Here is a 26070-nt window from a genome sequence, read left to right on the forward strand (position 1 = left end):
CCAAGTGCTGAGATTACAGGTGTGTGCAACCTTGCCCAGCTTTGAATATATTTTTTTTAATGAATAATAGACAAAATGTTTTTAAAACTTTAAAAGTTTTATTTCAAAATTTATTTTTATTTATAGAGAATGCAATATAATAATTCATGGTGGCTTTGTAATCCATTGCCACCTTAACTGAGATCTTTTCTTGTAAATAAATCCCCTACTTGCTGGGCAGAGTGGCACATGCCTGTAATCCCAGCACTCAGGAATGCAGAGGCAAGTGTATCTCTGTGAGTTCAAGGCCAGCCTGGTCAACAAAGTGAGTTCAGGACTGCCAAGGCTACACAGAGAAACCCTGTCTTGAAAAATCTAAAACAAACAAACGAAAATCCCCTTCTCTTCGCTCATTGGTATTTTCACTTTCCTTCCAACCCCAGAATAGCAAATGAATTAATCATCTATGATTACTAACTGGATCCCAATGCCCCTTAAGCTCTGGCCTCTTCCAGTTCCCTTATTTATCTCACAAACATTTGTGAGCACTTTTCCATGTCAACTCTCTTCAAGATAAAAATCAAAGTGGAAGCTCACCAGAAGCTTAGAGGCATAAATTAACACTACATGTATTTTGGAGATCATGGCCATAACAATATGCACAGGGCAGGGGAAGCAGACAAAAACGACAACAATACTTTGATATACTTGGTCACTGCAGGGATGGAATCCATAAAAAACATCTGAATGATGTCTGTTCTTCATGAAAGAAACACGTAGGATTTCTGAGCCCTCTTTATGCAAACAGGTGACACGTACTGCTTTCTCCTGTCTCCTGTTGATTCCATGCTCATTCACCTTGCCTTTAGGCAAAGCCTGCCCCAATGTATTAACTCTTTCCATAACCAGTTACTTAGCTTATGACAGAGAAACGTGGGGGTGGGAGCACCACGAGATTTGGAGAGGGCAGTCTACTTAGAGTTTTGGCAGCCAGCATGGCTTCTGGTAGAGCGGGGGCGTTCTGCTCGAGTTGGGGCTGAGACACAGTGAGAGGAGGAGAGGAGGTATTGGGTATCAGGTGGGGGGTCACTGAGAGAGTGGGGGAGTTTGGCAGGTGGGTGTTCTACTTTTTTGACTGTGGGTCTTTAAAGTTTATTAACTGCTCTGTAGGCTAAAAGTAAAAACACTGAAGTACAAAATACTTTTTATGTATTCATACACAATTGGAAATCTGTAAAGTAAGGCGTTTTGGAATAATTCAGCACATTTGTTAAACTACAGAATAAAGTTGATGCTATTTCTTATGTGATGGTTAGTTAACTGAGATCTCATCTTTCTTTTTCCTTGTTTTGTCTTTCCTTTCCTCCCTCCCTGTCTCCCTTTCTCCCTCTTTCTTCCTTTCCTCCCTCCCTCATTCATTCATTCATTCATTCATTCATTCGTTCGTTTTTTCCAAGACAGGGTTTCTCTCTATAGCATTGGCTCTCTTAGAACTCATTTTGTAGACCAGGTTGGCCTCAAACTCACAGAGATCTGCCTGCCTCTGGCTCCTGAGTACACTGGGATTAAAGGTGTGTATCACCATGCCTGACATTTCATTTTTCTTTTTAGATGAAAAAAAATCCTCGATTGTGTATGTGTGTGTGTGTGTGTGTGTGTGTGTGTGTATGCATATATATCACATTTTTATTATTCATTAGTCAATTGATGGACATCTAGGCTGCTTCTGTTTCTTGGATACTGTGACCAGAGCAGGAGTGTGGATGGGTGAGCAGTTAGCTCTGTAGCAGGATACAGAGTCCTTTGGGAGTACGCCTAGGACTGATGATGTAGTTGGAGCACATGCATGTCTATTTCTAGGTTGTTACAGAGTCTCCGCACTGGTTTCCATAGTGGCTGCACCAGTATGCACTCCCGCCAACTGTGACTATGTGGTTTATTCCCTTCTCCACAGTCCCATCAGTGTCTGTAGCCTTTCTTCGAGTTGGCTTTTTTAATCATTCTGACTGGGGAAGACAAAATCCTAAAGTAGTTTTAATTTGCATTTCCATGATGGCAAAGGATGTTGAACATTGAAAAAAGTTTTCAGCCACTTGTATTTCTTCTTTTGAGAGCCCTGGATGGTCCATGGCCCAGTTTTCGATTGAGTTGTTTCTTCTCTTGGTTTTAGCTTTTGAGTTCTTTGTGTGTTCTAGACACTAACGCTCTGTCAGCTCTATAGCTGGGAAAGTTTTTTCCATTCAGTAGACTGCCTCTTCACAGATGATGATGTCCCTTGCTGTACAGAAGCAGTTGTTTTAGTGAGGACCCACTTGTGAGTGGTTGGTCTTAATGCCTGCCCGGTGGAGGTCCTGTTTAGATGTTCTTTTCTGTGCCTGTCAGTTGAAGTGTGTATGTCTTACTTTCTCCTCTAAGAGATTTGTGGCATCAGGTATTTTTAATTTTTATTAAACATTTTAATAATTTATAAAATATTAAATAATTAATTTAATAAAAATTTATGTGTATGGGTGTTTTGCCTGCATGTACATCTGCATACCACTTATATACCTGGTTCCCATGGAAGCCAGAAAAGGACATTGGAATTGCCTGGAACTAGAGTGACAGAAAGTTGTGACACTCCTGCTCTGGTCACAGTATCCAAGAAACAGAAGCAGCCTAGATGTCCATCAATTGACTAATGAATAATAAAAATGTGATATATATGCATACACACACACACACACACACACACACACACACACACAATGGAGGATTTTTTCATCTAAAAAGAAAAATGAAATGTCAGGCATGGTGATACACACCTTTAATCCCAGTTGTGAGCTTCCTTGTAGCCATTGGAAATAAAACCTGGATCTTTTGGAAGAGCAGCCAGTGCGCTTAACTCCTGAGCCATCTCTTGATCCTTAGGATTGATCCTTAGGATATCGGGTCTTATATTGAAGTCCTTGATCAATGGTTTGTTCTTGAATGATGCATGTTTTTAATGGATTTAAGTTATATTAACTAATTGACTGTTTGGATTTCTTTATAGTCATTTACACATGTCTACAAGTCACTGTAAGACATAAAAAAATGTTTTAATAAAAATGACTATCTCTATTAAGAAACATTTAAACCCAGTCCCAACTCTTAGTTTTCTTGGGACATTAACTAATGATATGTCAATTCTCTTGCATATGTGTATGTTCCTATGCAAAATAGAATTTCTGGTTTAATTGGTCTTAGTTAGTACCATCCTCAGGGTTTTGTTTCCTAGGGCTTTGAAATGATCAGTTTTGTAGAGTGGAGGCACACTGTCTCTAACGAGATTTCTAGTCAAGATCCCCAGGGGCACGTGGTCGCTTTGTTCATTTTGATGAGACGTAGTGCCCTACCTGATTGCTTCATGCTTTCTCCTGTCCTCCGTTGAGTCTTATAGGATCTGAACAATTTAGTTTTTTGTCTGTGAGAGTATTTGGTTACGTGTATGTACCACATGTGTGCGTGGTGACCATGGAGATGAGAGGCCTGGCGCCGAAGCCTGGCTCTTGGGAAGAGCGTTAAGCACCCTTACCTGTTGAACCCCCATCTTAAGCCAACCTCTAATATATGACTGCTACGTAGAAGCTCCTCACGTTAGTGTTCACCTCATCCGCTCTCTGGGTTCCACTCCTTATGGTAGTTGAGCTGACATGATCTAGTGTGCCTTACCTGGGCTAAGTTGTTACTGCACTGTCAACCATCATTGTACCCGGCCAGCTCTCCAAGTTTCCGTGGTGTTCTCTCAAACCCGGGAAGAAAGCTATCTGCTGGAGCAGAGGCCTGTCGATTGTCAGAAGAGGGTATCTTCTTTCTCCTGTGTGCCCATCTTGGTAGTTGTTAGGGTGACAAGAGCTGCATTGCCTCTGCAAGGCATGAGCTCTGGAGTGGATGTCAGGGAGACAGCTCATCGGCAGCTTGGCCTCCCTGCCTGCCTCTCTTTCTATCTTTTAAAGAAGATTTATTTATTTTATATGCATGCCTGTTTGGTCTGGATGCATGTCTGCACCACCACATGCATTCATGGTGCCTAAACAGATCAGAAGAGTGTGTCATAGCCCCTGGAGCTGCTGTGGGGGAACTGGGACCTGAGCCCAGGTCCCCTGTCAGAGCATCTCATGCTTGTAACAGCCGAGCAACATGTCCAGCCCCCTCCGCCAGTGGCTTTAAAAATCTAGTCATCATCCTCATTTAAAAAATTTTGGTTACATTTGCCAGCATGATCCTAATCCTACATTGGCAGCATGTAGCATTGAATAATTAGGTAAAGTCTCCACTCTTAAATCTGTTAGCTGAGAAATATGTGGCATGTTGGACTGACCATAGTTACCTAATATGCATGGTGTGTGCATGTCTGCATGTGGTGGGCAGGTGTGTTCACAGTGCATGTGCTTACGGAGGCTAGAGCATGGCATCTTCCTTCAAGTTGTCTTCCTTGCTTGCTCTTCACCTAGTCTCAGGCTGGGTCTCTCACTGAAGCTGGAATTTGCTGTTTACTGTGAGCCAAGTTCATCTGTCTCTGCCCTTATCGCTGGGGCCGTGCTGCTGCACTTAGCTTTACATACTGTTCTGGGGCTCAGAGTGCAGGTCCTGATGCATGTGCAGCAAACATTTTGCACACCGATTCCTCACCCAACCCGAAATTCTTGAGGATTATGTTAATACTGAAGCCTCCAGGTAATTTTAGTTATTTGCTAGTGGTTTATAGCACTGAACAACTTTGGAAAAAGGTCCATTGAGAACCCATTATTAGTGAACGCTGTTAACCGCTATTAAAATAGAAATGAAATAAGATACATTTTATACCATTAGAAACTCAGTTTTATGGCATTATGAACCTTTTCTCAAGAATTTTATTATCTTATAATCTCAAAAAATAAAAGAAATAATAAGAAATTTAAATTATAAAACATTCAAGACAGATACATAGAAGCATGCCTACATTACCAATATTTTGCCCAGATTTCTTAACTCTTTCCAGTGAGGGTTTTAATTTTAATTTCATTTTTTAAAAATACTGAACCGGGAACTCATTGTATAGCATCGGCTGGCCTCAGACTCAAAGATCATTCTGCCCTTGGCTGTCCAGTGCTGGATTACAGGGAGTGCTCCACTGCCCCTGGCTCCATTAGGGATCAGTGCATAGCTGCTGATTAGTGCTTTGAAATCCATCTGGTAAAGAGCTAAAAAGATCATACTGTTACTGCACTCAGTGGATGAATAACATTAACGGATACTGTGTGATCCGTGTTTGCCTTTTCTCTATTGACTCGCGTATCTGTTAACATTTGGTCTGTTTAAATAGGATCCAATCAAGGATCCCATTAGATTTTGCCTAATATTAATTAATATTACCTTTCCTTTCTATTTATCCACTGATATTGGTTAGTTGAAGATAAAGGTATTTGTCTTGTAAAATATTGCATAGTTTGCGTAAGGTTTTTGTGTTTGCTTTTTGTTGTTTCAAATGGGGTCTCACAGACTGGCCTTGACCTTAGGATTCTCTTGCCTCAGCCCCCCACTAAGTGCTAGAGTCACAGACATGTAGCACTTCCCAGGCCTAGACTTGATACATAGGAGTTTTGTATTTCATCCTTTGGGAAAATACAGCTAGGATACACTGAGTAATTTGGACTGTAGACTGTGTCTTTCGAGTTCATATTCTCAGGTAAGGTTGAAATAATTATTTTGTATGGACAATTGATATGGAAATACAGGAGAAGGAATGAGGATAATGGTAGAGAGCTCTAGGGTAGAGAGACCAAAAAGAAGGGAGACACTTTGTTTTTCTGATTCAATGCAATCCTGATTTCTTTTGTAATTTAAACTAGGTCAGAAATATTCATGCTCAATATTATGCCTATGTTAAAAAACCAAACACTTCCAGTGACCCATAAAAGTTTCTCACACACCTTTATGGTTTATCTCTCCCTACACTCATGACCCTAGATAGCTAGTGATCTGTTTTCTGTAGCCAACAATAATAATTCCTTTTCTAGAATTTATATGCATACCTATTGTATTAATTACATTTTAGTAAGACTTGACAGGTATGCTGGCTCAGGCCTGCATCCTCGCACTCAAAGGACTGAAGCCAGGAGGATTGTCAACACTGTGAGGCCAGAGAGAGAAATTCTGTTTTAAAAGAAAAGAAAAACAATACGAGATTGGTCATTTATAGATGTAATCATTTATATATGCTTTACTTCTTCCACGTAGCATAGTTATTTTGAATTTATGTTTTATATATATCAATATTTCTTTTTAATTCCTTGTGTGGTTATAGCCCTCTTTAAAATTTACCAGTTGATGGATATTTTGGTTTCATCTTTTTGCTATTATAATGATACTTTGAACATTTGTATATAAGGCTTAGTAGGAATGTGTATGTGAAAGCAGGGACTTTCTGTGTCTGCGCATCCTCTGAATAATGGCCTGGAGACCTTTATGTTCATTAAAAGCTCCAGGCACGGTAGCTGGGCAGATGGCTATTCTAACCTGGCAACAGAGTGACCTGGCCTACTTCCCAGCTATGTGGCCTGTTACCTGCCATCTTAGCCTTGCCCTGGCACTTCCTTCTTCATCTGTGTTGCCATGGTGACTCCTCTCCTCTGGTCCCCACCTGAGACCCTCTCACTGGGATTGGAAGTCTGACCTCAACTCTCCAGCCCAGCTATTGCCCATTCAGCTCTTTATTTGACCAATCAAAAGGTGATGGAGAACAGTGTTTACAAGCTACTGAGACATAATAATGACAATGCCAAAGTCCCAGACTGTAATCAGATCTCTGCTGGACTAGAAGTCAGTAATTGACTAACACAAGGATAATCTTTACACAGTACACAAAAACATCCTCTAACATGTATGTTCTTCTCTCTTTATCTTTGGCAATAATTTGGGATTAGCGGGGTGTGCCTGATTTAAGTTTAACTTGCTAAGAAGCTTCTTTTGATGAGAGTTTGACATTTTACATCCCTGTCACATTTTATACAAGATTTTTTTTCCTTTTTTTTTTTTTTTTTTTCTCCCCGAGATAGGTTTCTCTGTGTAGCCATGGCTGTCCTGGAACTCACTTCGTAGACCAGGCTAGCCTAGAACTCAGATCTGTCTGCTTCTGCTTCCCAAGTACCGTACAATCTCGTATTATTTTTCTTTTCTTTTAAAACAGAATTTCTCTCTCTGGCCTCACAGCATTGGCAGTCCTCCCGGCTTCAGCCTTCTGAGTGCTGGGATGCAGGCCTGAGCCAGTGTACCTGGCAACTCTTACTAAACGTAATTAATACAGTAGGTATGCAGTCATACCTCTCTGTAGTTTCATTTTGTGTCTCTATAATTGCTGTTAATTTCGGTCACTTTTTGTGTGTTGTCATCAGTGTATTTTATTTTTATTTTTGAGACAGTCTCTCTATGTAGTGTTGGCTGTCCTGGAACTCTCTCTATAGACCAGGCTGGCCTTGAACTCACAGATATCCATTTGCCTCTGCCTCCTAAGGGCTGGGATTAAAAGCTTGCACCTGGTTATAATGTGAATGGATATTTTTAATCAGATGTCTTTTCAAATATTTCACTTGTTCTTATTAGGTTATTTAATTTGAAGGTTTGTTATTTCTTGGTGTGTTTATAATTTTAAGCAGTTGTGTATTGTATCATAGAAAAAGTGGAGTTACAAAGTAGCAGTACAGTACACTAGTTTTTATACTTATGTACTGTTTGCCTCATTAGAAATCATGTATTTCTTTGTATGCATTTGAGTTACCAAGTAGCGTTCTTTTATTCCAGCAATGAAGGACTTTCTTCATCTTGTCTTGTCAGCTACTAGCAACAGATTTCCTTGGCTTTCTGATTATTTTTAAAATTTCTTCTCCATTTTTGAAGTGTGGCTTGTTGGCTATAGAATTCCTGGTTGACGGTGTGTGTGTGTGTGTGTGTGTGTATGTTTAGCCTGCTAAACATCTCCTTCTTCCTTCCTTTCTAGTTGCCATATTGTCTGCTGAGACTCTGTCCATCTCACTGATGATCACTTCTGGAAGACCTCAGTTATCTGAGTAGTTGCTCCTTTTCCACACATGGGAAAGGATCTTGCTAAGCATGCCAGGCTGGCCTTGGAATCATGATCCCCCTGCCTGACCCTCCTGCATGCTAAGGTGTTACTTGTATGCCAACATGTCTTGTTTTGCTTCTTTCATGATGCTTCCATTGTTCTTAATTTGTCTTTCACTGCATTGCATATATTGTGTTTTAGTGTAGATCTTTGAATTTATTCCAGTTGGAATTTGTTGAGATTTTATATATATAGGTTCATAATTCATTCATCAAATTCAGAAACTTTTTATCCATAATAAGTTAGTGCTTTTTGTTCCCTTTTTCTTCTGTAATATTTTTTATGTGTATGTTGTTATAAGTTCCATAGATTCTGTCTACTTCTTTATTTCTGGTTCTTTTCCCCTTCCCACCCCCTGCCCCATACTTTTCTTCTTTGAAAAGACAGACTCTTAGGCCCTCACTGGCCTCTGAGCACACTCATTTCCCTGCATCTCTCCCTGGAAGGGTTGCAGATACATGCCACCATATCCAGCTTCATTTTTCTTCATTTTTTTTTTTTGCTTCTCAAACTATGTAATTTTAATTTTCTCATTTTTAAATTAACCCATTCTTCTTCCTATTCAAGTATGTTATTGAATTTTTCTAAGAAATTATTTCCTTATTGGTTTTTTTTTTTTGTATGTAATTTTCTTTATCTTTGGAGCATACATCAGATAGTAACTTTAAATCTTTCTTTGGTCTGTCCAGTATCTTCATTTTTTCAGGGGTGTTTTTGTTAATTGTCTTTCCTGTTAATTGGCTGTATGGCACACAAGTGTATGAGTACCTTGAAATTTTTGTTGAGAACTGGAGATTTTTAATATTGTAAGGTAATAATTCTGGAAATCAAGGTCTCCTCTGCAAGGTTGCCTGTCTGGTTGATGAGAGTTACAGTTCATTGTTTCGTGTTTTATACTGTGTATTTGTATGGGTTTCTTTTAGCTTCTCTTGTTTGGAATTTGTTGAGATCCTTAATATTTATTGTCTTAATTATTTTTTGTCACTGCAACAAAACACCATGACCTAAGCAACTTAGAAAAGAAGACATTTAATGGTGAGGAGGGGCTCAGGGTTCCGGAAGACTAGTCCTCCATCATCTTGGTAGGCGTCATGACCTCAGGCATATCCCTGGAGCAGCAGCTGAGAGCTCCCCAAGCAAGATGCAGAAAGAGCTAACTGGGGATTTAAATATATGAGTCTATAGAGGCCATTTCATTCAAGCCACCATATTTAATTCTTTGGCCTCCTAGGCTTATAGCCACATCATAATGCAAAATGCATTTGGTCGAAATTCAGAAGTCTCTATAGTGTTTCAAAGTCTTAAGTTTAAAAATCCAGAGTTTATGAAGTGTCCTTCTGAGATTCAAGGCAGTCTTACTTGTAACCCTCTGTAAAAGCAAAAAACAAATTACATGCTTACAGCATACATTGATACTGAATATATATTATCATTTCAAAAGGGAGGAATGAGGCCTGGTGAACTGGACAAACGCAAGACAGAAGCACAGCAGGACAGACTCTAAATCCCGAATCTCTGTGTGTGCTACTAAAGTGCTTAGGTAACTCTCTTGGGCTGCTTGCATTTGCTGTTAGCAGCTTTCCTCGGTGGCCCAAGGCTTTGATACCTCCCTCACCTTGGAGTTTCCTGTGTGCCAAGCTTCACACAATGGCCTCTGTAAGCCTCCCTGCAGGGACTCCCTGCCACCTCTGGCCTCTGTACCTTCTTTACCTCAGACTTTTACTCCTGAGTCCTTTTTAACTCTGAAGCCAGAACCACAGAGCTAAGGTCTGCTGCCACGCTCTGCTGCTTCCTTAGGGTGGAGATACCCCTCCTAGAATTACATTTGCATAAGTTTTGATTTGTTGTTGCTCTTTAGGAACAGATAACTCTGTCTGCCTTTTCACAGGTTGCAGAATTAGTTGGTTGGGGCTTCCTGGAGGGCACCGATTCCTTTATTACATTTTTCTTATTTCTTCCAGCATAAACCAAGAGGTCAACATTAAATTTCTTGATGCTCTTTTTCTTCTTAAATGGTACATTTTGTATTTCTATTCTTCCTGCTTGCTATTTCTTTTAATAGTAGATTTTCATGAGTGATTACTAATAACCATGCAACAGAATTGATATTACGCTGTCTTCAAATCTCCTCTATCAGTGAAATTAATTCAAAGCTCTTCAGTTTAGCTTCAGTCAGATTATTAGACAAGGTCAAAAACCAGACATGTTCTTTGGCAAAATATCACAAGAATGATTTCCAGCCCATTTGCTAATATTGTCCTCTGAAACCTCTTGAGCTTCCATAGTCCACCTTGCTCTCAGCACTGTTGTCTTTCGGGCTCCTTTTAGATTGGCCCATTAAGCCCCACTTAGAGTGTTTAACCTCTTTCTTTGTCTTCCACAAAACCCAGCATGGTCAGGATTTCACAGCTGTACCCCACTTCTGGTACCAGCTTTGTCTTAGTAACTTTTCTATTGTCGCAACAAAATACCAGGACCAAGGCAATTTATAAAAGGAAGCATTTAATTTGGGGGTTTGGGGTTACAGAGGGTTATAAGTCTAAGATCATAGTGGGGGCCTGGCAGCAGGCAGGCCCTGGAGCAGTAGCTGTAGTAGTTTACATGTGATCCACAGACAGGGGCCACAGAGAGAGTTAACTGGGAATGGCCTGAGCTTTTGAAACCTCAAAGCCCACCTCCAGTGACATACCTGCTCCAACAAGGCCACACCTCCCAATCCTTCCCAAACATTTCTACCAACCAGGACCAAGCATTCAAATATATGAGCTTATGGGGGTTTTCTCATTTAAAATACCACATATATTTTGTATCTTCCAGCAAAGTAATATTTCTAGTCATATTTCTTTAAGTGATTTTTGTTCTCTTTTCTGGCTCTGTTTAGTAAGTTTTCCAAACTGTTTTCACTTAGCCTGCCTTAACAGAGAACCAGTGACTACATAGGTTAAGTGAGAGTCCTATTTTTCATGGTTCTAGACTCTGGGAAGTAATTTGATTTGGGTGCCAGTAATTATTTTCCTGATCAGGGCCTATTTCTGGCTCAAAGATGTTGCCTTCTTGCCATATCCTCACACAGTTCAGGTTCTTTTATAAAACTAGTTCTGTAATGGAGACCACAACTCTATGGCTTTATTTATCTCCCAGAATCCTCCCTGGTACTATTTTGTCCAGTGTTAGGGTTTCAATATAGGAATGAGAGGAGGGAACATAAATATCCAGTCCGTAGAAGATATATTTTTGTATGTGCTTTTCAAAGTCTCTGTTTTATTTCCATAGATACCACTGACTTGGTAGATTTCTTCTTGAATAGCTGGATATATAAGGAAAGATAAAGAAGCTACTTAATTTTTGAACTGGAATTACTGGGAGAATAATGGAAGGGACATTCTAGAATATGAAATGGTGAGGGGGATAGAATGGAAAAAATAATGTTTTGTTTGATTCCTCTTCAGTTTGTGGAGATGCCCAGTGGGTCGTTGAATGATTATGGGTGTAGTCTGGAGAGTTCATGTTGGAGACAGAATTTCAGGGTCTGATATTCACCTGTGTACCTCTGTTTCTAAGCCTTTGAGACATGTATCTGAATATCATATGTAAATATATAATACATATGACATACATGTGGTACATAAACTTACTTTCATGTCACCATTTTTTGTTACATATCAAAATTTGGAAAAGAAGCAAATCATTGATGAATCTTATTTTAAAATCAGGCTGAACGTAATAAAGATAATGTTTTAAGTATAAATTTTAAATACAGATTTAGTTAATTACTTAATTTTGTTTTTCAAGACAGGGTTTCTGTATGTAGTCCTGGCTGTCCTGGAACTCACTCTGTATACCAGGCTGGTCTTGAAGAAATCAGAAATCTGCCTGCTTCTGCTTCTCAAGCGCTGGGACTAAAGGCGTGCGCAGCTGCTGCCACCACCCGGCTGAGATTTATTTTTAATTTATGCGCATCAGTGTTTGGCCTACATCAATGAAAATAAACTGTGTACATATGCTTGGTGCTCTCAGAGGTCAGAAGAGAATGTCAGATCTGCCGGAAGTGGAGTTAGAGACGGTTGAAAGCTGCCACATGGTTGCTGGGTACCAAACCTGAGTTCTCTGCAGGAGGCAAGAGGAGATAGCCTAACTGTTTGAAACATCTCTCCAGCCTCACAAACATTAAATTGAATCATAATGAAAGAAAGATAATCACTTTAAGCAAATATGTACACATATTTATTTATTTTAAACGGGGTCTCACTATGTATCCCTGGCTGTCCTGGAACTCAGTTTGTAGACCAGGATGGCCTCAAATTTACAGAGACTGCTTACCTCTTCCTCCCAGTGCTGGGATTAAAGGTTTGTGCATTTTCAATGACTGTGTTTTCAATTTCTATTTTTAAACATAGAAGCTACAGAATACCACAAAGAGCAGTAGGGTGACCCTCATGTATGTCTTATTACTTTATTTCTTGCTTCATGTGAATATACCTTTGCTTTTTCCTTAGAGAGTTTGAAAGTAAAGTTCAGTTATAACCTTGCATACCTGAACAGTTATGTGCATCTGTCTTTTAAGCTTAAATAACCTTTTATGTATAGCTGCAATGCTGCCGTGATTTAATCTATTTAATACAGTCTTTATTAGTCTGCTTGCTCAGCTACTATAACTGAAAGCCAGAGACTGGGTGATAAACAGATCAAGAGACTGTGTATTGAGAACCTTCTTTTCCATCACTCTGTGTTTAGAGCCAGGTGGACAAGAGAATGCAAAGAGCAGGAGGGGATAAGTTACTCTTATTACAAGTCCACTCTCCGTAAGGACTACTCTGGCAGAGGTAGTGCTTCTGTGAGATGGTCTAGACTCCTTATGACGTGATCCTCTTTAAGGCCTGATTTCCAAACTGCTGCTTTGGGCATTAAATTCTTGGCACATAAACTGTTGGGGATACATTTAAGCTATAGCACAGTCCGTGGGCAAATGTCTTCAATTGTTCTGTAAATGCTTTTTCTTTTAAAATTTCTAACAAGAATCTAACTAAGGATCACATTTCTTATGTCCCTATGCCTTTTAATATGTAATAATGTCCTTGCATTTTTTTTAAAGTGAAATTGACCTTTTTGAAATCTCAGCTAGTTGTCTTATTGCATGTCCTATAATTAAGACTTGGTTCTTTCTTGCAGGAGTGGATGCAGGTTAAAATATTTTGGCCAAGCGTAGAATACTGTTGATGTGTGTTTTTCAATGAGTTTTCCCTAGAGGCATATGATGTTGGGTGGTATTGATATTGATCACAGTAACTTTAATAACTTAGGGTATTTTCTAGGGCTGGAGAGATGGCTCAGTGGTTAAGAGCATTTGCTATTCTTGCAGAGGACCCAGGTTCAGTTCCTAGCCCCTAGTGGTGGCTCACACACGTTAGCTATCTTTACTTTGAGAGGATCTAACACTGTCTTCTGACCTCTGCAGGCATCTGTAAAATACCCGTATAAATAAAATACATTTTGGGGAAAAATATTTTTTCTAAGAGATCACCTTGCTACAGAGATACATTTTATGATTAATAAATAGTTTTCAATTAGTAGTACAAAGTAGTAAGTGGTCTGTGATTTTTTTGTGTAACTTGATACGGACATTTAAAGATAAAAAGATTTTGTACGCAATGGAAATATAATGTGGGTGCAATGTCAGATGCAGAAGGAGAAGATATATGTGAGCATATGTGTGAGCATGCAGAATGTTTGTCATGCTAAAATGGAGACAGTTGAAGGTTGAATAGGATGAGGTGCTTAGCTTTTTAATTTTAGAGAGTTTCCTTTTTATTTCCTTTTAAACTTATGTTTAGAAATTGTGTGTTGTGCATGCATGTGTGTGTGTGTATGTGTGTGTTGTGCGTGCATGTGTGTGTGTCTGTGTGTGTGTCTGTGTGTGCTTGTATATGTGTGTCATGTAAAGAGCAGAGGCTCACACTGGTTATCTCTCTCTATCGTCTTTCTCTATCCACTTTACTTTTTGAGACATGTTTTCTCTCTGCACCTGGAAGTCACTGGCCAGCAGCCCTGTGTCTGTCAGGCATGAGCCGCCACACCTAGCCCGTTATGTGGCTCCTGGGGATCTGACTCATGTGCTTACACTTGCCTGGAAAATCCTTTACAGAGTAAGCCATTTACCCTTGCCACCTCAGTTTTCTATTTTGAGGTAGTGTTTCACTGTGTCCCTCCGGCTGGACTTGAACTTTACATCCTCCTGTGTTAGCTCTCTGAGTGCTGGGATATACGTGTGTAACAGATCTCCTGGCAGAAAGGTCGTGTATTAGTTACTTTTCTATTGCTATGATGGAGTACTACAATCAATGCTATAATCAATATCACAATCAAGAAGAGCTTATGCTTCCAGAGAGACAATAGTCCATGGTGGTGGTGTAGAGTTAGCAGGCTGCAAGAAGCCGGAGCAGCAGCTGAGAACTCACATCTCAAACCAGAAACTGAAGGCAGAGATACTTTGGAAACCTCAGAGACTGTTCCCAGTGACATCGTTTTTGTAGCACAATCACATCTCCTAATCTTTCCCAAACAGTTCCCAAACAGTTTCACCAACTGGGGACCAGTTATTCACTGGAGGTCATTTTTTATTCAAACCATCACAGGTCGTTTTAGCAGCAGTGAGTTTAGGTGAAACAGTGAGTCTAAGTGAAGCATGAGGAGTGGGTGGGTCCAGTGCAGGGTCCTTGTCACAAAGATGAGGAAGATTTGAGAAATGTTTATGAAGCTAGCCTGGATAGATTTCATGCTGGCTGAATGTACATTGTGGGAACTGAGTGTTGATAGGACACCCGAGTCATTGATTACATTCAAGACACCAGGTTTATGAGAGTGTTAGGGCGTCATGGCCTTTTTGACTTCTCTTTAGTTTTTCTTATTTGTATTACTTTCTAAGGACTGTTTGAATGACATTCACAATGTGGTTCTATTTTGGAAAGAGTTCTGTGTTGGTCTTGTCAATTTAAAATATATATATAGAGAGAGCTGTTGTTACATCTTTGGATGAGATCAGATAGTTTGGTATAATCTGACATCCTTTCACTAGGTATAGAATATGATTTTTGTTGTTGTTATTGTTACCAACAATCTCTAATATACTTCTGCTCTGATTTTGGTTCTATGGAGAGAGAGAGAGAGATATTGAGAATGTATGTGTGTGTGCGCTTGTTCTTAGACCACCAGTTTTGGTACCTGAAAAAATTGATGTTTTTCTCTGTCTATCTGATTTTTCCAAGATGTTTTCGGTGCAGCTGAGTCTTGGTGAGCAGACATGGGAATCCGAAGGAAGCAGTATAAAGAAGGCCCAACAGGCTGTTGCAAATAAAGCTTTGACTGAATCTACGCTTCCCAAACCAGTTCAGAAACCACCCAAAAGTAATGTCAATAATAACCCAGGTATGGTGTTGATTTGTTTCCTTTCTGTTGTGAACTGATGTGTTACTCTTCTTTGCGTGTTACGTTTGTATAGCAGGAAAGTCATAGAGGCACAAAATTAATAGTATGTGCATACACACACACATGCATGCACACACATGACAGTGAAGATAGCAGCAAAAAAGAGAATTACAGTTGTTTTTAAAGTCCATCTAGTACATGCTGTAAAAATCCATTTTTTTGAATGTTGGCAAAAGCACATGTGGATGTAAGTGCAGGAAATATGTTTCTGCTGAAGTAAAGAAATTGTTTCTCTCTTGTTAAAAGTGTATGTAATGAATTTTAATAATTAAGTTACTTCTTTTTAGTTTAAAACAAAATATAAAGGCATTTAATTAAATATTTTGATTGTTTGTGTAAAAATTGAAAAACAGCTGGTAATTTAGAACATTCATATGAAGTGTATTAAGAACCCCCCAAATCTGTAAAGCCATCCATGTTCTTAAATCAATGACAGTTCTGAATTTGAGATTCTAATAGCAGTTTTGTAAGCTGTTTGATTGTATCACTACCAACAACACGACATGTCCAATTATCTTTTGGGAAGAGGCAAACCTGTTTTAGTCATAGTGCATTAATTGATTACATCAACTTAATAAAGTTCATATAAGTTCATTTCAGCCATGTGTCTATTTATTCATTCATTTTTTTTTTTTTTAGCCCATCAATATAAATTCTTACCTTAAAATTAGTGCTGGTAGTGTTTTAGGCCTTTTCATAATTAAATGGGGCCCACACACCAGCTAATGGAGACTCTGCTCTATTTAATTAGCCCAGGCTTGTTCTCATAGTCAGGTCACAGAGGCACTTCCTTCCTGACTGTGCTTGGTAGATAGTCTCCTATTTCAAGACTTTCTCCTGACTTCATGATTTTCTCATAGTGGACCCTTTGCCCCTGTTCAAGGATCTTTCCCAGATTTCATAGCTTTTCTATACTAGACCCTTTGCCTCTGTTAGCTCGTTGCAACATTCATTGAGAAAATTTGTGTAAGTCTACATGTTGCTACAACTGTGAAGAAGTCCAACCTGTTCAGGTTGAGGCTGGTAAAGACCTACTTTGGTGATTTGTAAAAACGTTGTGATTGTGTATAATAGATCAGCATGTTGTTACATATGTAAGAGGATCTTATAGTACTATTATACAGAAATACATAATTTAAGGGTAGACATTAAGTGACAAGTAAATAATAGCAGATATTCCTATTAAAAGTAATGATCATATTGACTGAAGTAAGATGTAGACTTTGGATGAAGACTAGCCAGGTGCAGGGAAAAGGAGAGAACATTCTAGACTGAAGGAATACTATTACAGAGAAGGGCTCAGGAGTAAGGATCAAGTTAATGGGTTTAGTAAAAACAGTTTGTATGTGTGGTGATGACTTTAGTTACTGCGGGCAAGTACTGAGGAGGAAGAGTAAAGATGGGAGTGGGAGTGGATGCAAACACCAGCGTGTAGGGCATTTATGTCTGTGGTGGTTTAAAAGAGCCTGTTAGCGTATTGCATTTGACATGTGAATTGGATGTGGAAAATAAGAAAGCAAGGTGAAAAGGAAGAAAGCAAGGTGGTCAGCTAGGCAGTCAGCACCATTAGTTTTGTTTGTTTGTTTGTTTTGAGAGAGGTTTCTCAGTGCAACCTTGGCTGTCCTTGAGCTTGCTCTGTAGACCAGGCTGGCCTCGAACTCAGAGATCTGCCTGCCTCAGCCTTCCAAGTGCTGGAATTAAAGTTGCATGTCACCAGTGCCCAGCCACCATAGTTTTGAGCAAACAGATTTTAAAAAGCCTGTTGAGTATTGAGTAATGTGTGTGCCACCCTACAAGGGCTTAGGGAGTGGGCCTTGGTCTGGAAGAGAAGGAGCTCTCCAGTGCTTCTAGTGTAGGGCAGATGGCTGTGGGTCAGCTGTTCCCTAAAGGACAGTGCTTTATAACACGGAGTACCTCAGTAAGACTCCAAGCAAGACAAAAAAAATCTCAGAGCGCAGTGGGCATGCCCTTCTATTGTGGAGTGTTGGAGTAAGCTGGAGAAAGGAAAAGAATATTTGCCCAAACTTTTAAATATGTGAAGACAAAAAAAAAAAAAAACAAACGTGCAGACATGTGCACAGAGCTGGATAAAGGTATTCTGTGTGATACTACCTCAGGCTCTGCCATTGCCTTAGCAACTTCCTTGTCTGGTGGATCAACTGTAGGAAACACCATCCTGAGTCTGTCTCATGAGTTGACTGCTTGTTGGAATCACACCTTACTCTTTGCTGATAGCTTCTTTTTACATTGGTATTTGTGAGAGTCATTCCTGTTGTGTTTAAAGTGATACTGTTTCATGGCTGTGTAACATTCCGTTGCATGAATAGACAGTAACTGCTATCTCAGATGGGATCCACAGCACCTGACTCCACGTGTATTTTCTAAGTGCATAGGCTGTCTCTCATCAAAAGTAAGATGGTAGTGTTATTTACTCCACAGACTGCTCATATTTTGACTACTGTCTTTTAAAGATCTAGTGTAACTGACATCATGTGCTTAGGGTACTTACCATCTTCCCTACCTCTGTTTTCATCTGGCACATCCAGTCTTCCCATCTTTTAGGACCTTGGCCTTTGTGGTAAGTGTGGGTACCACATATTTTGTATAGTGTTCCTTGGTAGAATGTGTCTGGTGTTTCCTCATGGTTTTTACATTTTTAACATGGATGTCTCCAAAGTAAAACCGGACTCAGTACTTACAGCTACTGATCTCTCTTGGTAATGATGACTTTGGCCACCTGGTGAAAGGCATGCCTGCTATATTTCTCTACTATGAAGCTAGTCAGCAATTGTATTTATAAATAGTAAGTAAATTAGCATTTGAAGTGATATTTTTGAGACTATATAGAAATATATGTAAATATCCTGTTCCTCATCAAAATTTCATTTGTCTACTGAATTTAGCATCCATTGTTAATTCTGTCTGAATCTATGATAACTCTTAAGTCTGGTAGAGTGGTTTATTTTGAATTTACATTCCTTTTAATTCATTAGCTGGCATTAGCTCCAAAAGAAGAAAATTTCTCTTCCCTCATTTCCTTGTTCATTTTTGTCATTGTAGACCCTTGTATTAAAACCTATGACTTCATCTGCTTTTTGTGCCTGGTATTGGACCCAGAGCCTCACACATGCTAAACGTGTTTTCTACCACCTGGCTACATAGGGATTTTATTGCTGTGATTGTTTTTAAAGAAATGGGTCTTACTATGTTGCTGGGATGGCACAAAACTGGGCTCAGGTGCTCTTCCCCCTCTTCTTCTCCACTCCTAGAGTAGTTAAGAGTGCAGATGTGTGCCAACACACCTGCCTTCTTATGTATTTTGATCCTAAACTTATCTCAGGTTTTGCCAGTGACAGTATGTCTCCTTCAGTTGACTCTTAGCTTCTGGTATTTTCTCATTCTTTGGGTGCTTCTGGCTTTCCAGTATAAAAAGGAGCTCCTAGTCCATCTTGTACTTTCCTTGTCCTGGCTGTGTGCCAGTCATTTCTGCAAGGAGCCTTGGTTGGTCAGTTAATCAGTTCATCTTCCAGCAAGTAATTGTTGGGTGAGTCTATTCAGAACTTTTCTAACTGTCTCTAAAGCTGCTCTAGTGTTAGTAGCTTGTTATTCCTTAAAAACTAGTAGTGGGAAGCACCTGCCCCTATAGCTGCTTGGCCCCTGTGGCTCCAGGAGACAGAAGAGAAATACCCAAGCACCTGGCACCACTATGAAGAAGTATATCTATGATGGAGAGAAGGGAATGAGGGAGTATATGGTGGAAAGATGGGAGCGAAAGCAAGCTGAGTGGTTTGTGTGCTATGGAGAAAAGTGGAACTTGGAGACACAATGGCAGTGAGGAACAGGTAGATATGAGGAGCCTGCACAAGCACCTGGGGCCATGCTGATGTCTGGGTTTGGGCTGCTGCCAAGGGCCATATTGGGTTTTGTGGTTCTGAAATATCTGAGGTCTGTGCTCATGTCTGTGGCCTTGAGGGAGCACTAAAGGTCATGTAGATGTCATTGGTCTGGGCTGCCACGTAAGACCATGTGAGTGTCTGAAGGTTTTTGCTGCTGCCAGGGTACATACTGATCTGAGTGGCCTGCACTGCCACAGACCTGAGGCCATGGTGAAGTCTTGGCCTGGGCTGCTGCTGAGAGCCATGCTTGGGTCTGTGGTCCTGCTGCAGCTGGGCTCTGTGTGACCACTAAAGGACATGGAGATGTCACTGGTCTGGGCTGCTGTCTGAGGCCATGTATGTCCAAGCACTGTGCCAAGCTGGCACCACTCCTCACCTGCAGCGAGAGAGCTGGGCCTGTCCCTCAGCAACCACCACATTCAGAAGTGCTGGTCCTCCCCCTCACCTAGGCAGCATGGGAGAGCTGGCTCTGGTGGCGTGGATGCCAGAGACCTGCCTTCGAGAAAGTAAGTGTGGAAGAGCTGTCCCCACCCTTCACCAGCTGCAGTATTCAGGAGAGCCCTCCTTGCACATCCCCTGGGCAGCACAGTTGAGCTGACCCTGATAGCAGGGGTGGTGGGAAAGCTGCTGAGCACATGAGAGCAGGAGAGCTGTCCCTTCCCCTCACCTGGGCAAAGTGGAAGAGCTGGTCCTGGTGGCACAGGCATGGGAGAGCTGGCAGGCTAACCAACTCAGCTTCTACCCAGGCCCAGATACAGGGCTCTGACTTGGTCCACCCCATCTATGAACTGCTGGAGTACATGAAGGGGCCAGTTCTGCAGATCCAAAGCTATGGGATCTCCATGACACAGGGCAACAACAGGATATCAAAGAGGAGTCCCAGTGAGGATCTACTATTGCTAGTGTAGCAGAAGCCAAAGGACTCAGCCAGACCAATGACGTGACTGATGTCAGTCAACATTTGCAAGTAAAGATATGTGGACAAAAGGGTACACTTGTGGGACACACTGCAGCTCCCACAATGAGGTTTCTTCTTCTCTTTTCTTTTGAGGGGGAGGCTGCAAGGGTGAATATGAAGGGATGGGGAAATGAGTGGAATTGTGTGGTGCGTGATGTGAAAATCACAGTCAATAAAAAAATTTTAATTAAAAAAAAAACTAGTAGTGGCCTTTTCTCTTTCACTTGCTATATATAGAAATTCAAAATTATTACGTATAACTGTGTACTTAGTTATACTTGAATTTTTTTATATTTAGCACTGATAATTAGAGTGTCCCTTTAATAGAGCTAAAAACAATATCAGAATATCACAAGATACCCCTAAGTAAGTATAATTTTGCATCAATTAAAATGTTTGAACACATCTGGGCCTGTGAGATGGTACGGTGGGTAAAAGGCACTTGTCACCAACCCTGACAACTTGAGTTAAATTCTTGGGATCCACCCGGAAGAAGGAGATAACTAGTCTGTGTGTGTTGTCCTCTGATCCCTGTGTGGTGCCATGGCTCTCACCCACCACTCACTCACCTACACACAGGATAAATAATGTAACGGATATCTTATAGTGACTAATTTGAAAAGTAATTTTAAAAAGTAAGTTAACCAACTCAGTTCACAGATTCAGTTTTCTTTGTATTTAAGTGGTTCCCCCCCCCATTTTGATGGAAAATTTTCTGTAATTATGTAAAAAAAATTTTAAGCTTTGCCTTTATCCTTAAAAAAGCAAATAAATATTTATATTACATTTTCTTAGATGAAAGGTAGGGTGGAATACAAACTGGCTTTGTTAAGTTAAAAAGCAAACAAGCAAACAAAGTAAAAGCAAGCTGTCCCACTTTCTGTTTTTGTTGTTATGGTTTGATTTTTTAGTATTTCCTGGGAATAGATGACATTTTAGGTTTTGAAAATATCACCCATGGATTATCACTTATATTTACTAAATTTCATTGAGTATAGAGAAAACAATGTGTTTTTTATCAGATAAGTCCAAGCATTACATTATTGCTAGTCCAGCCCTATATTATTGCTAATGTTCATTTGCTTGATTAACAAAGAATAAATAAAAAATATTAACAGGTGATATTTTTAGTGATTAAATACACATGTTTTCTGGGATAACTATTTATAAAAGTGATATACAAACTCGTTACCTAAAATCTTGTATTTATTTTGTTTTAAATAATATGACTACACAGTTGAATTTTTCATTTTAATGTACAGAAAATGCTGCAACTTACAAGGGATTCCATCATAAACTATTTCTTTTAACTTTGTTTATACTTCATTAGAGAATTATGTAGCGGGGCCTTCTACTCTTCTTCAGTGGTTACTAAATGAAATCTCTTGTACGATTTATTGTGGAAGTGTTTCACTTGTGTGCCTTTACTATTTTTTTTTTTTAAACAGGTAGTATAACCCCTACTGTGGAGCTGAATGGGCTGGCTATGAAAAGGGGAGAGCCTGCCATCTACAGGCCGTTAGATCCAAAGCCATTCCCAAATTATAGAGCCAATTACAACTTCCGGGGCATGTACAACCAGAGGTTTGTATGTCTTCTTTGGTTTGTTCTGACTGTTTTATGCGTGTGGTAGAAGCTTCTGACCTTCTAAGACTATTTTCATTGTGAACACAATTGCCCTTGGACATCCGGGGGAATTTAGAGAAACCAAATTCACCAAGCGTATTGGAAGTTAAAAACAGAACGAAAACGAAGCCCCCTAACTTCAGAAACCTGCCCTACCCATCCATGCCGGCCTCAGGGTTGTGCAGCAGGGCCCCTTCAAGTCTGCGCAGCTGACAGTGCTGGTTTGCCGTGTGACTTGCTCACTCCCCCACCTCACTCACACGAGTCTGTCCCCATTTGTTTGACGACATTAATGGCCTTGAGTGTTTGTGATTTCTAGCAGCTTTCTTGGAGAAAAGGATTCACTAAATCTTTGTTGCACGTAGCACAGTTGTGATAGTTCAAGTGTAACTGTGTAAGCATGGTAGAAATTTCAAAATAAAAATGAGGCCCCTGTTTCAGTTACGGTTTCTTTTGGTATGAAGAGACACCACTACCACAGCGACTGTTATAAAGGAAAACAGCTCACAGCTCAGAGGCTGAGTTCGTTACCGTCGTGGTGGGAAGCATGGCAGTGTGCAGGCAGGCGTGGCGCTGGAGAGGTGGCTGAGAGGTCTGCATGTTGGTCCACAGTCAGCAGGAAGAGACAGTGGCACGTCCACCACCACCACACCTACTCCAACAAAGACACACCTCCTAATAGTGCCTGTGAGCCCATAGGGACCATCTTTATTCAAAACATCATAAGGCCTATTGCAAAAGTTATGCAAAACCCCTTATAGGGAGTGTGGAAATGCCAAAAGGTAAAGAAATACAAGTGTCCTGCCATTCTGTAACTGACCACTGGAAATGTTTTGACTTACATTAAATCATTCTTTGTGTGTGAATGTATTTAGCTGAAATGGAGTTGTTCTGCAACACTTACACGTACAATGAATACACAGACCTTTATTGTATTCTCGATGACCTTATGGAGGTATGCATCTGTCCGCCTCACTGGCTTTTAACACCACTCAGATCAGAACACAGACATTTAATGTGTTTAATCTGTGAGTGTAGTATGGTGCTTTTTTTCACCCATTTTATTATATATATAATATATATATATATATTATAGTGACCATTTATTATATTATTAGTTTTTGACAAACATTTTTTTCTGGCTATAAGATGCCTCATATGGCCAAGGTATATTTTATAATTGTATCTCTCATGTTGATCATCAAAGCTCTTTTCTACCCTCCTCCCTTGGATTATGGATAAACACTGCAGGTAAACAGCATTATGAAATCTTTGTTACATTTATGTACAAATATTGTTTATATTTCTATTCATTTTCTGAATGTAGATTATCATAGGAGGAGCATTACAATTAAGAATAATACATTACTTAGCTACATAAAAAGTTTGTTCTAATTTTTTTTATTAAAAGCCAGGTCATAAAGATATTTACTAATTTTAATTGTTACCTCTGAAGAAAAAAAATATCTAGAAAGGTATTTTATTTGGATTTGGCAGTTTTCATTTTTTAAAGAAATGTTCTAAAATCATTCTGTAAATATAAATATTTTTGGATTGTTGCAGTGAGCATTTTTTAATATTCTGTGCACTTTTCTTCATGTTTGAAATGTCTAAGACATAAGTGAAAGCCAAGTAAAGAGGGCTAAAATATGAAATAAGGTTTGCTTTAAATTTTTTATAGCATATGAGAACATGGTTTCTGTTTTCACTGTTCTGCATCTGAAATACATTGCTCTGCGTGATAGTTAAAAGATGGAATTTAAAGCTTCTGAGGTGTTGACTGCTGTCAGATGTTCGCCAGTTATCTTTTTAGTTGTCAGTTTTAACTTGTTTATTTTTATTGCGTTTCCTGAATAGTTTTCAAATGTTTGTTTAACATTATTAACATTCAGTCTATTTTGTAATTTTTCTTCCTATAGTTTATCTTTTAATTTTGTCTTGCTATAGTTTTATTAGCTTTTGATGCTGATATTCAAAAAAGAAATTTTCTTTCTTTCTTTCTTTCTTTCTTTCTTTCTCTTTCTTTCTTTCTTTCTTTCTCTCTCTTTCTCTTTCTTTTGTTTAGCTTTTTGAGACATGGTTTCTCTGTGTAGTTGTGGCTCTCCTAGATCAAGCTGTCCTTGAATTCACAGAGATCTACCTGCTTCTGCCTCCTGAGTGCTAGAGTTAAAGGCCTGAGCCACCACCACCAACTGACCTACAAATTCATTATTGTGTGTAAGAAATTAATTTTGATATGTGATCAGGTATTTGCTAACGCTTTGTTAGGGTTTTACATATTCACTGATAGTCTGATTTATATGTGTAGAGAATATGAGTACTTAGTCTATATGTAACTTACTTTGTAGCATCTTGTTTGCTAGTAGAAAATGAATGGTTTCCACTTAAAACAGTCCTCTTCCAGTTCTGATTAGCTTTTACAGGATTGACTGTGCAGGGTGTTTGAGGTTCCCCCCGCTCGCCCCTCTCGTGTATCTTATTTTATACTAGGAAGGACATACTTCTGCATGGAAGGTTCCCTGCTGTCCTTTGATATCTGCTCCGTGTGGGCTCCTCACCCTCCTGAAGGCGGCCTGTATGGGATGGTTTCTAACTCAGTCCCTACTTGGACAATACTTCCCGAGCACTTCCCATCGCCCTTCCCTACTTGGCTTAAACCCTCAGCTCTTCTGCTTCCCTGTCATTTTCTCTCACTCTAGGCCTGGCCTTCTCTCAGCATCTCTGTTTCTCACTGCAACATCCCACGCAGGCTTCCTGGCTTTCAGCTCAGTGTGCAGTACAATTGCTCTATCTCCACCCTCTTTTTCATGATAGGTATCTGTTGATCTTTCTTTAGTCTGTGGTTCCCTTATATACTTAAAGCTTGTCTACTTCAGTACAGTAGAGATGAGCAAGGAACACTCAGTCCATTTTATATGGGTAATATATTTCATTTTTAATTTCCCCACTTTTTTATTTATCTAGATTTGGGGAGAAGGTTGAGACAGTTCTGCAATATTATATAATTTGACCTTGTACTCTGCATGTAGTGTAGGGTGGCTTTCTAATCTGCCAAGATTATAGGCATGTGACACCATGTGATGCTTATATTTTTCCCTTTTTATACACTATTTTAATAGTGAATGCTAATTGTACAAAATAGCAGATTTCATTGTGATATTTTTATAGCTGTATATAATTTAATTTAATCACTACTCTTTCTTATCCCTCTTGCACCTCCTACTGACCTCATTTCTTTTCCCAAAGAGTATCCTGCCTATGTTATGGCCTAAGAGATGACAGATTCTGCATGTGAGAGTAAACATGTCATATGTATTTCCAATTCTAGCTTATTTTGTATAGCACGATGATCTCCTGTTCCTTCCATTTTCCTGTGAGAGATGTAAATGTGTTCTTTTTTATAGACACATAAAACTCCATTGTGTATACACACCTCATTTTCTCATCAGGCTGGCTCAGTAGCTTGGTTATTGTGCATCATGGATGTGCAGGAGTGTGCTTTGTTGACTTACATGTCTTTGGGTATATATGCAGGAATGGTATTGACAATTGTGTGTTTGTCTTTTGAAGAACTTCTGTGCATGTTTCCATAGTGGCCAGCCTAAGACATTTTCTTTTTATTGAAATGTAATGAGTAGGTTCATGATCGTCTTGTCTTGTTTTAACTTTTTTTTTTTTTTTTTTTTGGTATTTTGATATCTTTGGTTATTTACTAAGATTTTGACTAGTGAATTTTTTTATTTTCAAATGAAGCAGCCTGGCACCAAAGCTAAATTATCATGATAATCCTGGTGCTTGGCAGTCAGAAAGAGGGGTCTAGTCCCTGAGGAGGTGCCACTTGACAAAGATCTAAAGAAGCGGGCTGGGGATGGGTTGGGGAGACAGGGACAAACACACGACCATGTGAATGGAAGCAGGGAGGCAGATGCCTGGCTTGTGGCTACCTTGACCAGCAGAGTGTCTGTAGCAGAGGAGGTGAGGAGGAGGGGCAGGAGGTGCCAGGAGGG

At 39.7% G+C, this 26070-nt stretch overlaps 1 protein-coding gene across 11 annotated transcripts in view; it reads left to right on the top strand.

Annotated features, from left to right (window-relative positions):
• Stau2 (staufen double-stranded RNA binding protein 2) overlaps positions 1-26070 on the top strand; it is a 240264-nt gene that overhangs the window by 41272 nt on the left and 172922 nt on the right. For 9 of the 11 annotated variants that reach the window (XM_060385825.1, XM_060385818.1, XM_060385822.1 and 6 more), the window contains 2 exons: positions 15364-15523; positions 21886-22021. In XM_060385825.1, the coding sequence (XP_060241808.1) occupies positions 15364-15523; positions 21886-22021 (296 nt within the window). Of the gene's footprint in view, positions 1-14104; positions 14245-15363; positions 15524-21885; positions 22022-26070 lie in introns of those variants that run through there. The other 2 variants (XM_060385817.1, XM_060385821.1) reach the window with 2 other exon arrangements.

Source organism: Meriones unguiculatus, chromosome 6 (genome assembly GCF_030254825.1).
Source record: "Meriones unguiculatus strain TT.TT164.6M chromosome 6, Bangor_MerUng_6.1, whole genome shotgun sequence".
Lineage (NCBI taxonomy): Eukaryota > Metazoa > Chordata > Mammalia > Rodentia > Muridae > Meriones > Meriones unguiculatus.